General features: G+C 41.5%; 1 protein-coding gene across 3 annotated transcripts; it reads left to right on the forward strand.

Moving 5' to 3' along the window:
- Positions 1–216: 216 nt before the first annotated feature.
- On the forward strand, positions 217–15,486 carry LOC105497099 (zinc finger protein 175). Of its 3 annotated transcripts, none has more exons than XM_011767841.2 (5): positions 217–437; positions 2,104–2,355; positions 6,370–6,496; positions 6,758–6,853; positions 11,683–15,486. In XM_011767841.2, the coding sequence occupies exons 2-5, from the start codon at positions 2,284–2,286 to the stop codon at positions 13,518–13,520; spliced, it is 2,133 nt and encodes a 710-aa protein (XP_011766143.2). In that variant the 5' UTR covers positions 217–437; positions 2,104–2,283; the 3' UTR covers positions 13,521–15,486. The 3 variants fall into 3 exon arrangements, with proteins under 3 accessions (XP_011766143.2, XP_024653431.2, XP_070943725.1); XM_024797663.2 differs by having other exon boundaries at positions 2,114–2,355; XM_071087624.1 differs by lacking the exons at positions 217–437; positions 2,104–2,355; positions 6,370–6,496 and adding an exon at positions 8,378–8,456.
- Positions 15,487–15,531: the final 45 nt, after the last annotated feature.

Consider the following 15,531-nt stretch of genomic DNA (forward strand, 5'->3'; position numbering starts at 1 on the left):
GGAATAAAAGCCCTTTGACGATGGCGGCCTCCAATATATCATAATCCGTATGGGTGCGGCCATGCCGTCCTCCCGACGAAGTTTCTGAAGTTGAATGAACCGCGGAATAAAGGTACGCCGTTTTACGCCATGATGACTGTTGGCAGAGCGTAGCTTCAAAAGTGTTAGTGGGCATGCGCGCGGTTCAGTTCGCCCGCAGAAATCCTAACGGGACTGTAACCCAAACCGGAAGTGGCCTAGAGCGGCCATTTCGCTTCTGTTGTTAAGTGGATCTAAGCCTGTGCGGCTTACGGGATGCTGAAGTGATTGGGAATATTAGCAGTGGGGGTTCTGTAGGGTCAGGGAGGGGAAGCCAGCTTTGGGTGAGTGATGAGGGGCTTGCTGCGAGGGGGCGGTGCGTGATAAAGGGATTTCTCGGCTGAAGACCGGGCTGTGAGGTAAGTGACAGGCCTGTTTTGGCTGAGCGATGGAGGGTTTCTGGGGTGGGTGAGGGGTGTTGTGGGGTAAGTGGTTTTTGCTAATTTTAGTTGGATAATTAGCTGGTTAATTTTCCCGCTTTTCTTGCTTATTTTCTGCTTGTAATAAGTATTTTTGTGACTTAAATTACAAGTGTACTTTAATACCGGATTTTATATTGGTCCACGAAACTTGCTAAGTTGAGGACAGCGAACGTGCGTCTTAAGAGCGCCTTTGCAGATGGTGCTGGAGGACGTTCAGGGAAGGGATTCACTCTCCGTGGGACTCGAGAAGTCAGTGATTGATTGGCAGCCAAGAGCTTCAGAGGTTGGAGGCCTTTGAGGATCACATTGTAACACTCTCAGGGGACCAGTGATGGGCGACCTATAGTAATCAGTAGAGTGGGGTTGCCAGTAGTAGCCTATGGCAGCCAGTTGACTGGAGGCATAGGGGGTTAATGATGGGGATTTGTGAGGGTGACTGCATTGCTTTCTAGGCAGTGAGTGTTGGGGTCCTTCAGGGATTGGTGGGTGGGGCAGTGTTGGCCTCTTCTTGGGTTCCTTCGATATGGTAAGGATCGGTAATTGACGGTTGAGCAGATCGACGATGGTCTCCTATTGGAGCATTTCATTTGGACCCCTATGTTGGAGATTATTTGTCGTTTTATGGAAACCAGAAAATTGTACTCGCTGGGAAACATTTCTTGGCTATCAGGGCAGTAATGATTTCAGAAGCCTGGGCCATGTCAGTGACTGGGAGGCATTATGGAACTTTCTGGCAGCCCTGTAGTCCACTCATTGGGGATTTCTGAAAATCAGTGCTGTCAGTGATTGCATTCAGGTGCGGTGGGGGCAACTTATTGTGGACAGGCAAGAAATGGTAACTGGAGGCCCTGATGCATGTCTGCAAATGTTCTGCATCAAGGTGGGGATTGGGACAGTGATTTTAAGTTTTAGCTCTAGTCAGAAGAGGCTGGTCTGTGTGGTGTGTTACGGATGGGGACTGAAAAGTCCAGAAGCTCAGAATAGGTACACCAGACAAAGCCACCTCCCAGCCTGAGCTCTATGAAGGCAACAGGAAGAGGAAATGGTGTTTCCAGAAGCTGGCTATGTAAGGGTGCATGAGATAGTGGGGACAGTGTACAGTTTAGAACAAGGCAGATGTGGGCTGATTCCGTTTTTCCATTTACAGACTGAGTAATCTTCAGGCAAATTATGTAACAGCCTCATTATCCTCATCCCCAAAATGGGCGTAATAATGCCCATGATATTTAGCTGACAATTAAATTGACAAATTTCTCTTTTTTATTCATATTTATCACTTGCCAGGCAGGCACTGAGGACTTGACAAGCTTCATCTTGCTTGAGTTTCCCAACACCTGTGATAAATACCTGCATTTTCATTTTGGAAACTATAACTAAAGTAATATTTTCACATTCTCTCAGTGAAAAGTTGGCAAAGCTACAATGAATTCATCATTTAGTCCAGACTCAGTCTTTATTTTTAACCCTGACTAATAACTAGAGTTGGGCTTTCTGAACTTTGCCTACTCCAGGGTCTGACACAGTGACTTCACCTCAGTGCCCTCAGGAAATATTTGTGGAGTGAATGTTGAATGAGTGACCATGTACTCATTGCTTTTCTGAGGCTTCTGCAGAATCCCCGGGTCAGGCCACCTCATTGAGGCTGCAGGATCTCTCTTCATAGCCCAGCACGCCTCTCCGCAGTGTCCCTGGTTGGAGAATCCAAACACCCATCCAGCTTCTGGCTCCTGGGAAAAGTGGAGTTGTCAGCAAGAGAGACCGAGAGTAGAAGTCCAGAGCAGAGATGCCTGCTGACGTGAATTTATCCCAGAAGCCTCAGGTCCTGGGTCCAGAGGAGCAGGATGGATCTTGCGAGGTAAGCAGGGGCAGCCCTGGGGACAGTTCTCCAGAACGTGAGGGCAGACACAGGATGCAGCAGGCTCTGGGCTCCCTGCTCCTGAGTCAGTCTTGAGCCTCCTGTCAAGCGAGGACCACAAAGGCTGATGTTTCCACATTCATAGGCTATCTGTGTTCTAGAGGAAACCATGAATTGGCTAATAAAAGAGGATAGTAGAGGGTTGGCCTTGGGTCAAGAAAGAAGAAACTGTAGTCCCTGGTCTGATCAGAAGCCCCAGTCATAGGATGGAAAAGCTGACGTTTTCCCTCTAAGCACTTGTTCCGCTCCTTCATCCACCATTGGGTCTTTGAAGAATTTCAAGTGGTCCCCACCCAAATTCCTTGCTTGGTCCATGGGGATTGGCCCATTTTTCCTCTGTTCTCATAAGGTGCAGAAAAATCTTCCTTCGTAGTTTAAATAGTCAGGGAGGTAGAGCGAGAACAGGCTTTTAAGGACCATGTTGATTTTCCTGTTTAAAAAGGTGAATAAAAAATGCTGGAAAATAGTGTCTCAAGATTGCCCACAGATAGTCAGGATTTAGTAACAAGAAATAGTCAGGATTTAGTAACAAGAAATCAGAATTCTTGGTATAGTCAAGATTTCCTGAAATCCTAAATTATTCTGTGTATCTCTTGATGCTTTATTTACAAGTCTTTAAATAGCATATGACTATAGTAGTAAATAGTGCACCATTGTTCTGTGATAGGTTTATACCCAAATTTACAGAGATGTTGTTTTTTAAAAAAGTATAATAAATATGTGTGTTATTATCCTGAACCAGTGTATCGTGAGAAGATTATATATTTCAGTAACCTGTTAAAATCATCTCAACCTGCTAGAAACATTTGATAATAGAAAGTATTAAAAGAAGGGAACATTAACACAAAACAAATTGCACATATAAATCATTTTCAAAATTGTAAATACCCCAAATATTTAAAAGTCATTCTTAAAAGAAAAATTGAAACATGCAAGTTTAGGTGGGGTACGGTGGCTCACACCTGTAATCCCAGCACTTTGGGAGGCCAAGGCGGGCAGATCACTTGAGCCCAGGAGTTGGAGACCAGCCTGGGCAACACGGTGAGACTCTACAAAAATGCAAAAATTAGCCAGGTGTGGTGGCATGCACCTGTAGTCCCAGCTACTCAGAAAGCTGACGTGGGAGGATCACCTGAGCTTGGGGAGGTCCAGGTTGCAGTGAGCTGCAATCATGACACTACACTCCAGCCCGGACAGCAGAGTGAGACCCTGTCTCAAAACAAAACCAAAAAAACCCATTTAAAACATGAAATTGTCTAAGTCTTTGTGACAGCAGTACAAATGCACAAACGTTTCTCTCATTTGCATTGATGTTGGTCAACCTGTATGTTCAGAACCTCTTCAAGTTTAGTGTTTTAGGACACATGTTCAATATAAGCTTTTTTCCTTTTTTAACAATGAATTTTTTTTTCCTGCTTGACCTGATTTCTAGTTTGTCATTTAAATCAATACTGCTGTCGCTAATTCAGATTTTCCATCAGTGTCTGAATTCATGTCAGAATATATCCCAGTACCATTCATGTTGTCTTCTCTTTGTGGTGTGTATTTCCCTCTGCTCTGGACAGTACTATTTTTATGTTGTTGTTTTTATCTTTCTAATTTGATGGAAATGAAGATACTATAGTGTTTTAATTTGCATTACTTTGTTTACAAACAGCATTTTTTTTCATAATTTTATTGGTCAGTTGTCTTTAGTGAGTTACTTTTTCTCACCTTTTGATTTATATTTTGGTTTGGATTTTTGGAGAGTTCTCTTTTTTTTTTTTTTTTTTTTTTTTTTTTTTTTTTTTTTTGAGATGGAATCTTGCTCTGAAGCCCAGGCTGGAGTGCAGTGGCACAATCTCTGCTCACTGCAGGCTCCACCTCCTGGGTTCATGCCATTCTCCTGCCTCAGCCTCCCGAGTAGCTGGGACTACAGGTGCCCACCACCACCCCCGGCTAATTTTTTTGTATTTTTAATAGAGACGAGGTTTCCTCGTGTTAGCCAAGATGGTCTTGATCTCCTGACCTTGTGATCTGCCCGCCTCAGCGTCCCAAGAGAGTTCTTACATAGTAATAACCTAGGGTCCTTTTTGCATGTTTGTAAATACTTTTTGTTACTTTTTCCTTTGAAAGTAGGTTTTAGTTTTATTTGAACATAGAAAAGAGGATCAGATGGTTTTGTGAAGCCTGTAATCTTTTAAAAGAGCTGTCACTTGCTGTATTTTTACCCAAGTTCCAGCTCCTCCCAGGCAATCACATTTTACATTTTTAGCTAATTATTTCGGCATTTACCTCCTAATCTTTTAGTGACATGCCTATATTGCTGCCTCTTGGATTGTTAATTAACATGTTAATTAATTAAGAAACATGTCATTAAAAGGTTTGCTTTTACCCACTTCCTCATACTTTCATCCCCAACACCTGCTTTCCTTGCCCATCCTCCTCTAAGAACTGGTTCAGATTCTGATCAGGTCAATATTCCTTGTTTATTATTATGACTGTGTGAATCTATATTCAGAGCTGCCTGTACAGACTGTGATAACTCGTTGCCTGCATAACTTAAGGTTTTTCCCTGGAGCACACAATTTTATGGATTATTTACTTGCCTATATACATGTTAATGTATTATACAATTTTCTCCAAGTGTGTACACACTCTCTTCATAAATTGAATTTGTTACTAGGTAATGGCAGCAGACACTCGCTATTTCAGGGACAGTTTTGTGTGTGTGTGTGTATGTTTTTTTTGAGACAGAGTTTCGCTCTTGTCTCCCAGGCTGGAGTGCAATGGCGTGATCTCAGCTCACTGCAACCTCCACCTCCCGGGTTCAAGCGATTCTCCTGCCTCACTCTCCCGAGTAGCTGTTACATCATATTAGGTGCACTTTAGTATCTGGTTATCTCTCTCCTTGTGATAAAATTGATGATTGGATTCAGATATTGTCAGCCCACTCCTCCATTATAAAGACCCCATCAGTCTTTCATATGGTTTTAGCAGTCATTGGTGATCAGTAAAAGTGATATTTTTGTTTTGTCCTTCAGGCTGCATTTATCATCTGTGATACTTCTGTAATGAAGATCTTTCCATCATCAGTCCTTTCATGAACCTAATATTGGTTCTTATGGGAAAGATCATCTTGTTGAAATATTATATGATCATATATCTTCGCTGCACTTAAAATCCTGAAATGGCAATCCATTCATTAAAATAAATAATCCGTACCCATTATATATTCAGACAACAGCCCAGTTCCTTGGAGCTTGGATGGTAACCACTTTCCAAACATGACACAGTCGCCTCTTACCTCACACAGAGGTGTCTGCTTCTCCCTGAATTCACAGTATTTTCCTACCTCTCTACTTTTATTCATGCTCTTTTCTGGAAAATGATTTCCTTCGCACATCCTGCATCAAAGTTCTTACTTCCAGTGTAAGCTGCGCCAACTCTAAGTAGCATTACCTTCTACTGCTAGGTAGAATTTGCCTTTCCCTAATTTGCCCCTCCCCAACGGTGTCCTCTCATATATTTCTACCATGTTCCCTTTTTAACTCCATAGTTGAGCTTTTGTATTCACATGTCTTCCAAGTCTCTGAATTACTGCAAGAGTAGAAGCTTATGTAATTCTATGTTGAGCACCAGGACCCAGCTTAAGTACAGCTTCACATGTAGTTGCTTCATCAACATCATGCTGGTTATTCCTAAATTAGCTAGAGGACTTAGAGGGAACCCATTTCTGGCCTCATTTTTGGAAAAAAAAAAAAAAAAAAAAAAAAGAATCAATGTAGGTGTACAGTGGATGGAGGATATTTCTCTAATTTTTTTAACTCCCTAAAAATGTGAAATAGGTGTTTGGTGGGAAGCCTCTGTGATGGATCATGGTGAAAATCATTAAAAGCATGTTCCTCCTATGTGTGCCATCCCCACTCACCAATGATGACCTAATTCACAGTGAGCTGGGGTATACTGTTACAGGCATCACTGTCGTTTGAGGACGTGACCGTGGACTTCAGCAGGGAGGAGTGGCAGCAACTGGACCCTGCCCAGAGACGCCTGTACCAGGATGTGATGTTGGAGCTCTATAGCCACCTCTTCTCAGTGGGTGAGCACAACTGACCTGGGAATCTTGGCTGGATCCTGTTGAGGAGATTTCCTTCCTCCTCGTTGCAGGACGCAGTGGGATATCAAAGTATGTCATGACTCTTTCCTTGGTTTGCCCTGGATTGTTTGTTTCTTTTGGGCATCTTTTAGTATTACTTTGTGCCCATGTTGACTTTTCTAATGAGCCAGTGTAAAGCTTCACTGAATGGCCTCTAAAACTGAAGAAGCTACACCCAAATCCAGTATCCTTTCTAATTAACAGGGTATCACATTCCCAACCCAGACGTCATCTTCAGAATGCTAAAAGAAAAGGAGCCATGTGTGGAGGAGGCTGAACTCTCACATCAGAGGTGTCAAGGTGAGTAAATTGTACCCAGGCAAATGTAGATATCTTTGCAGGGAACCACTACCAGTCTACCATACTACTCCATTCCCTCCATTCCCCCAGTGATGGCCCGTAGGTTGCCTCCTACTCCCAGTTTCTACATCAAACACTGTAAATATTCTATAAATTCTGAATGTCCTATAGGGGCTGCCTTAAGAATTTCCCAGTGGTGAATACTCAGGAATGGGATTGCCTGGTCGTGGAGATAAGTATACTTGACTAAGTCAACCATATTGCTCTTCTGATGGGCTGATGGGCTGCACCAGTTCACGCTCCCATGTGCAGTGCACAAGGATTTGCATTTGCACATCTTGCTTGCTAACACTTGGCATTAACAAAATTGGTGAATTTATAGCCCTACTGATGGGTGAAAGGGCTGTTTTATTGGTTTTTGTTTTTGGTTTTGGTTTTTTTGAGACAGAGTCTCGCTCTGTCACTTAGGCTGGAGTGCAGTGGCGTGATCTTGGCTCACTGCAACCTCTGCCTCCTGGGTTCAAGCGATTCTCCTGCCTCAGCCTCCTGAGTAGCTGGGACTACAGGCGTCTGCCACCACACTCAGCTAATTTTTTGTATTTTTAGTAGAGACAGGGTTTCACCGTGTTAGCCAGGATGGTCTCGATCTCCTGACCTCATGATCCGCCTCCCAAAGTGCTGGAATTACAGGTGTGAGCCACCACGCCCAGCCTGTTTCATTGTTGAAGTGTTCTTTTTCTAATAACTGAATGAGAGCCTCTCATCTTATCTGTTATCTGATTGGCGTTTTCATTTGTTCATTGCATTTTCTTACCATTTATCTATTTGTGTCCATGGAGTTTTCTGCCTTTTTTTTTTTTTTCTATTTTTTTGCCCCTAATTTTATTCATTTTCCATCAGAAAATCAATATTGGTCTTCTTTTCCTCCCAATTGTGACACCTCTAGCTTGCAGCCCTGTTCTTCCATATGGGCCCCTCCCCTCCCCTCCCCCTCCCTTCCCCTCCCCCCTCCCCTCCCCCTCCCTTCCCCTCCCCCTCCCTTCCCCTCCCCCCTCCCCCCTCCCCTCCCCCCTCCCCCCTCCCTTTCCCTCCCCTCCCCTCCCCTCGACAGAGTTTCACTCTTGTTGCCCAGGCTGGAGTGCAATGGCACAGTCTTGGCTCACCGCAACCTCCACCTCCTGGGTTTGAGTGATTCTCCTGCCTCAGCTTGCTGAGTAGCTGGGATTACAGGCATGCACCACTATGCCTGACTAATTTTGTATTTCTAGTAGAGACGAGGTTTCTGCTTATTGGTCAGGCTGGTCTCGAACTCCCGACCTCAGGTGTTCCACCTGCCTTGGCCTCCCAAAGTGCTGGGATTCCAGGCGTGAGCCACTGTGCCTGGCTATGGGCATCTTTTCATACAGGAATTGACTTAAAGGACCTATCCATTCTGAACTCTCAGTCCTCATATTTTTATTCTAATGATTTCTATGTCAGTACCTCTAGTCTCTGTGCTTAAACTGTGTTCTGCTACTTATTTAGCTCCATGGAGGACAGTTCCCATGAGATGACTCACTTTCTTAATTTTGGGAGATCAGAAATTGGAATCATCATCATCCAAGTAAGAAATTCTTACCTGACAAATTTTGTCAGATTTTTCTGTGTTTCTGGGCTCAGAAACACAGTCCTCTAATTTATTATTTTGGAATTCTTACCAGTTTTTTTTTTTTCTTTTTATTAAGAAGAAGGTGACCCTTTTTCTTAAGCCCAGTGGTATTACAACAAACTAGATCCCCATTTTCTCATATTTAGACAATGTTGTTCCTAATGATTTCAGTTTTTTGAGTTCAGTCAAGATACTGACAGATTTTATTACCCCCAAACATGGCTATTTTCTTTTTTCCTCAGTAGATATGATAAAAACATGCAGTTATTTCCTACTGTGTAGGATTAACAAACTCTTTTCAGTGACATTGTCCTCATGGCCACGTATTTCCAATGTAAAAAATATACCTGAAGAGTTTTCATCACTCATGCTCTGCTCCATTGTTTTTGTATGTTGTTTAATGTTTTCTCCATAGACTGTATCACTTTGCATACAGTCTGCTGATTACTTTGTACTTTGTTTACTTAATCTTCATGATGTCAGTGTTCCGCATGAGGAAACCATTGTATTTAAGATACAGGATTAGGATTTTTGTATTTAGGATACAGAAATCATTGATTTTCTGAAAATGGTCAGGAAAGAATATTTCACACTATTTTAAAAGGATGCTTTAAATATTTGCTGAGATAAATTCAAAAGAACAGATTGTGTTTGGATGGAGAAGACAATGGCATTAAATGTTAAAAGCACTAGCCTTTGTGCATCAATCATGTCTATTTCATGAAAGGTTACTCAAAAAGTAAGTGTATCAACACGGGAAGCATGGATAGTAAATGCTTGTGAAGTTCAGAAAAAGTGTTGTCAGCCTAGAGGTGGAGTGACATTGGGAATTAATTTTAAGGACACAGTACCTGTAACTGGTCCACAAAGCCATTTTGAATTGAAACAAAGAAGCAGATGAAGCAGGCTAAATGGGAACAGAGGACATGAGAGTGTGCTTGGATTTGAGAATAAATTGGACTTCTTTTTTGCAATCAGCATTGTTAGGCTGCATTGGAGAGTTGTGGAAGAGCTTTTCCGTACAGTTCTGATAGTTTACATTGAACATTTTGGGCAGTAATTTAAGTGTTACCAGGTTCAGCAAGATTTTTATGACCTGAATAAAGTGAGAAGTTAAAAAGGTTTCAAATCTCTGCCTGGGGACACAGAGGAAGACTGCCAGAATAAATGACCACCCATATATGGGTAAAATTGCTATTTAAGAGTAAAAAATGAAATAGAAAACAAATAACCTGTTTTAATAAGTGGGAAAAGGAGGTGAATAGACATTTCTTCAAAGATGATATACAAGTGGCCAATAACAGGAAAAAATGCTCAACCTCACTAATTATGTGGGAAATGCAAATGAAAACCACTGTGTGATACCCTTTACATCCATTAGAATGGCTACTAGTAAAAAAACAGAATAACAAGTGTTGGCAAGGATATAGAGAAACTGGAATCTTGTGTATTGCTAGTGGGAATGTAACACGGTGTAGTCCTGTGGAAAACAGGATGGTGATTTCTCAAAAATTAAACATAAAATTACTATATGATCCAGCAACTCCACTTCTGGGTAGATACCCAAAAGAATTGAAAGCAAGAACCCAAAGAGCTGTTTGTACACTCTTGTTCATCGCAGCACTATTCACAATATCCAAAAAGTGGAATTGTCCATTGGCCAATGAATTGGTAAACAAAATGTGGTCTATACATACGATGAAATAATATTCAACCTTAAAAAGGAAGAGGAATTATGAAACATGTTGCAGTGTGAATGAATCTTATCATGATGCTGAGTGAAATAAGCCAGACACAAAAAATCCAAATGTATCATTCTACCTATATGAGGTACCTTGAGTTCTCAATTTATAGAGACAGAATAAGATTGTGGCTGCCAGAGCATGAGGGACAGGGGGAAAAGGGAAATTGTTTAATGGGTACAGCATTTCAGTTTTGCAAGATGTAAAAGTTTTGGAGATCCATTGCACAACAGGGTGAATACAGGTAGCACTACTGAACTGTATAATACAAAATGGGTAAGATGGCAAATTTAATATTATGCACTTCTGCTACAATAAGAAAAAGTTAACAATAAAGATTAAGTGTCCTTTTTTTTAAAAAAAAAAGAATGAAAGATGATTGAGTTTTTTTGACAGGACAAGAGTCTGGGATACAGTTTGAGTGACTCAAAGCGAAAAGAAACTACATGTGATGGTCATACTCAGTATTACAATCTGGTAGAAAAAGTAATAGTCAAATTTAGTAACTATTATTTTTATTGAGAACCTGCTGTGTTTTGTGCACTATACTAGTAAAGTGCACAAGATGATCAGGGACTCTTATTCTTGGCAAAAAACAAAACAAAAAACTAAACTAAAAAAAGGCGTATTTGATAGCATAAAGCCAAAAATTCTAACAGAGAAGAATTAATTTCAATGGAACAAGGGTGAAACAAATTCTGGGGAACAGCTTGCTTACCCAGTCTTTTAGAATATCTTTCTGGGGATATGGGTATATTCCTAAGTTCAAGAAGAAGAAAAAAATGTAGCTTCATGGAGAGTTGGGGCATAGTCATTTTTTCACTGGTTGGCCATGTCAAGATAGGTGAAGCTTTAATAGTTTTCAGAAGGATGTACAGGGACGATGTACTTGGCATTGTTTCTAACAAGTAAGATAAAGCAGGCAGATTGGTGAGGATTCATCTCTGAAAGTTAACGAAGACCTACACACTGAGTCCCCTCCTTCAAGCCTTGGCTGTCCACAGATGTTGCCCTACAACGCTCTTGTCTGTTTTATCCCCTACTCCTCCTACTAGATCTGGGTGTCCAGACCACTTGCATAAGTGGCCTCAGGTTGTTGAAATCGAATCCCCACAGATTAGCAAAGTGATCTTAGCCAATTACATAACCATTATGTGCTTCCTTTTCTTTGTAAAACAGGAACATGCATCATGGCTACCTCCCGAGGTTATTATGCAGATTAAATGAGTATGTAGGCCATTGCCTGGCACATGCTAAGTGCTATGTAGATAAGTGCTCATCATATAATAAGGGCTCTGTGTTTCTACTCATTGTCCGCATCATTAGCATCATTATTACATGACTCAGCAATTTCCTTGTGTTCATTGTCAAGCAGCTTCATACAGTTTCTCCTCTTTCCTGTTCATTGTGTCTATTTCATCTTCTCTTTCTCCTTTTAGAAGGGGAGTTTGGGCTTGAAATCCCACAAAAGGAGATTTCTAAGAAAGCTTCATTTCAAAAGGATATGGTAGGTGAGTTCACAAGAGATGGTTCATGGTGTTCCATTTTAGAAGAACTGAGGCTGGATACAGACCGTACAAAGAAAGATAAGCAAAATCAAATTCAGCCCATAAGTCACAGTGCTTTCTTCAACAAGAAAACATTGAACACAGAAAGCAATTGTGAATATAAGGACCCTGGGAAAATGATTCACACGAGGCCCCACCTTGCTTCTTCACAGGAACAACCTCAGAAATGTTGCTTATTTACAAAAAGTTTGAAGCTGAACCTAGAAGTGAGTGGTCAGAATGAAAACAATGACACAAAACAGCTTGATGACGTTGTTGGGTCTGGTCAGCTATTCAACCATAGCTCTTCCCACGCTTGTAGCAAGAATATCCATACAGGAGAGACATTTTGCAAAGGTAATCAGTGTAGAAAAGTCTGTGGCCATAAACAGTCACTCACGCAACAAATTCATACTCAGAAGAAACCAGATGGATGTTCTGAATGTGGGAGGGACTTCACCCCAAAATCACACCTCTTTGCCCAACAGAGAATTCATAGTGTAGGAAACCTCCATGAATGTGGCAGATGTGGAAAAGCCTTCACGCCACAACTAAAACTCAGTGTATATCTGACAGATCATACAGGTGATATACCCTATATATGCAAGGAATGTGGGAAGGTCTTTATTCAGAGATCAGAATTGGTTACACACCAGAAAACACACACTAGAAAGAAGCCCTATGAATGCCATGACTGTGGAAAAGCCTTTTTCCAGATGTTATCTCTCTTCAGACATCAGAGAACTCACAGTAGAGAAAAACTCTATGAATGCAGTGAATGTGGCAAAGGCTTCTCCCAAAACTCAACCCTCATTATACATCAGAAAATTCATACTGGTGAGAGACAGTATGCATGCAGCGAATGTGGGAAAGCCTTTACCCAGAAGTCAACACTCAGCTTGCACCAGAGAATCCACTCAGGGCAGAAGTCCTATGTGTGTATCGAATGCGGGCAGGCCTTCATCCAGAAGGCACACCTGATTGTCCATCAAAGAAGCCACACGGGAGAAAAACCTTATCAGTGCCACAACTGTGGGAAATCCTTCATTTCCAAGTCACAGCTTGATATACATCATCGAATTCATACAGGGGAGAAACCTTATGAATGCAGTGACTGTGGAAAAACCTTCACCCAAAAGTCACACCTGAATATACACCAGAAAATTCATACTGGAGAAAGACACCATGTATGCGGTGAATGTGGGAAAGCCTTCAACCAGAAGTCAATACTCAGCATGCATCAGAGAATCCACACCGGAGAGAAGCCTTACAAATGCAGTGAATGTGGGAAAGCCTTCACTTCGAAGTCTCAATTCAAAGAGCATCAGCGAATTCACACGGGTGAGAAACCCTATGTGTGCACTGAATGTGGGAAGGCCTTCAACGGCAGGTCGAATTTCCATAAACATCAGGTAACACACACTAGAGAGAGGCCTTTTGTCTGTTCCAAATGTGGGAAGGCTTTTGTCCAGAAATCAGAGTTGATTACCCATCAAAGATCTCACATGGGAGAGAAACCTTATGAATGCCTCGACTGTGGGAAATCGTTCAGTAAGAAACCACAACTCAAGGTGCATCAGCGAATTCACACGGGAGAAAGACCTTATGTGTGTTCTGAATGTGGAAAGGCCTTCAACAACAGGTCAAACTTCAATAAACACCAAACAACTCATACCAGAGACAAATCTTACAAATGCAGTTATTCTGTGAAAGGCTTTACCAAGCAATGAAATCCTAGTGCATCAGCATATTCATAAATGAAATATACTCCCTGAGTTTCTTGAAGAAGGGAAAATCTCAGAATCAGGTCTAATTGTATGTTATTGAATTCATGCTTCAATAAACTCTAGGGATGCACTGCATGAAGGGGGCCGGCCCCTCCACACCTGTGGGTATTTCTCATCAGATGGGATGAGAGACTGAGAAAAGAAATAAGACACAGAGACAAACTATAGAGAAAGAAAAATGGGCCCAGGGGACCGGCGCTCAGCATACGGAGGACCCGCGCCGGCACTGGTCTCTGAGTTCCCTCAGTATTTATTGATCACTACCTCTACCATCTCAGAGATGGGGACGTGGCAGAACTATAGGGTAATGGTGGGGAGAGGGTCAGCAGGAAAACATGTGAGCAAAGATCTCTGTGTTATAAATAAATTTAAGGAAAGGTGCTATGCCTTGATGTGCACGTAGGCCAGATTTATATTTGACTTGACACAAACATCTCAGTGCATTGAAGAGCAGTATTGCCGCCAGGATGTCTCACCTCCAGCCATAAGGCAGTTTTCTCCTATCTCAGTAAATAGAACGTATGATCAGGTTTTACACCGAGACATTCCATTCCCAGGGACAAGCAGGAGACAGATGCCTTCCTCTTTTACTAATTCTCCTCAGCACAGACCCTTTACGGGTGTCGTGCTGGGGGACGGGCAGGTCCTTCCCTTCCCACAAGGCCATATCTCAGGCTATCACATGGGGAGAAACCTTGGACAATACCTGACTTTCCTGGGCAGAGGTCCCTGCTGCCTTCCACAGTGCATTGTGTCCCTGGGTACTCGAGGTTAGAGAATGGCGATGAGTTTTACCAAGCATACTGCCTTCAAACACACTTTTAACAAAGCTCATCCTGCACAGCCCTAAATCCATTAAACCTTGAGTCAACACAGCACATGTCTCTGCAAGCACAGGGTTGGGGCTAGGATTACAGATTAACAGCATCTCCAGGCAGAAGAATTTCTCTTAGTATAGAACAAAATGGAGTTTCTTATGTCTACTTCTTTCTACATAGACACAGTAACAGTCTGATCTCTCTTTTCCCCACATTGCATGTGTGAACACATGGCAAAGTCATGCTTTATTTTATGTGAGGGCAATTACTGAGAAAAGAGTAAGCAGAAATGTCCTTCTCTTAGTACTGGCCTCATTAAGGATTATAAATTTTCACCCTGGGAAGAAACCCTGACTAATGCATTGAGAAAAGCCTTTCTGTAAAGAATGGTACAAGACAGGTTGTTACCCGATTATTTATAGTAAAGTTTGTGGGAAATTATATCAATGATAACCCTGTTTGTTTTGGGATATATTTCTAAAGTGCCAATACAGTAATGATAGGGCAATATTATGTGTATGTGTGTGTGCCTTATGAATATAAGCATATATATTATATGCAGGTTGAATATCCCTTCCCCAAAGTGCCTGGGATCAGAAGCATTTTGGATTTCAGATACTTAACAGATTCTGGAATATTTGCATTATATTTATTGGTTGAGCATCCCTAATCTGAAAATCCAAGATGAAATGCTCCAATTAGCATTTCCTTTGAGCGTCATGTTAGAGTTCAAAAAGTTTCAGATTTTGGGTTTTCAGACTAGGGATACCCAACCTGTATGTACATATATTTAGGTATGTATATATATGCATATGCAGACATATGTATATGGTCTGGTAGGCATATGTGTATGTATGCGTATGTAGGTATGTATGCCCTCAATGCAGTGGGGTTTGCTGCAGAATTCACTGCACAGCAGGAGGTGTAGGTAGATTACAGTTATTTTTTAAGAGAATCTAATGTAATTGTTTTTATAAAAATTATTCCCTGTTGAATATGTCATGAGGTTGTATCAACAATTATTAACTCCTTTATTATACATACACATGAATGTACATTTTTAGTAAATGCATAAATGAGATTCTATAGTGTTTACTGATCTTTATATTATAGCTTTTCTGTTTTTAGGATTAGCT

The sequence above is a fragment of the Macaca nemestrina genome, chromosome 20 (assembly GCF_043159975.1).
Source record: "Macaca nemestrina isolate mMacNem1 chromosome 20, mMacNem.hap1, whole genome shotgun sequence".
NCBI lineage: Eukaryota > Metazoa > Chordata > Mammalia > Primates > Cercopithecidae > Macaca > Macaca nemestrina.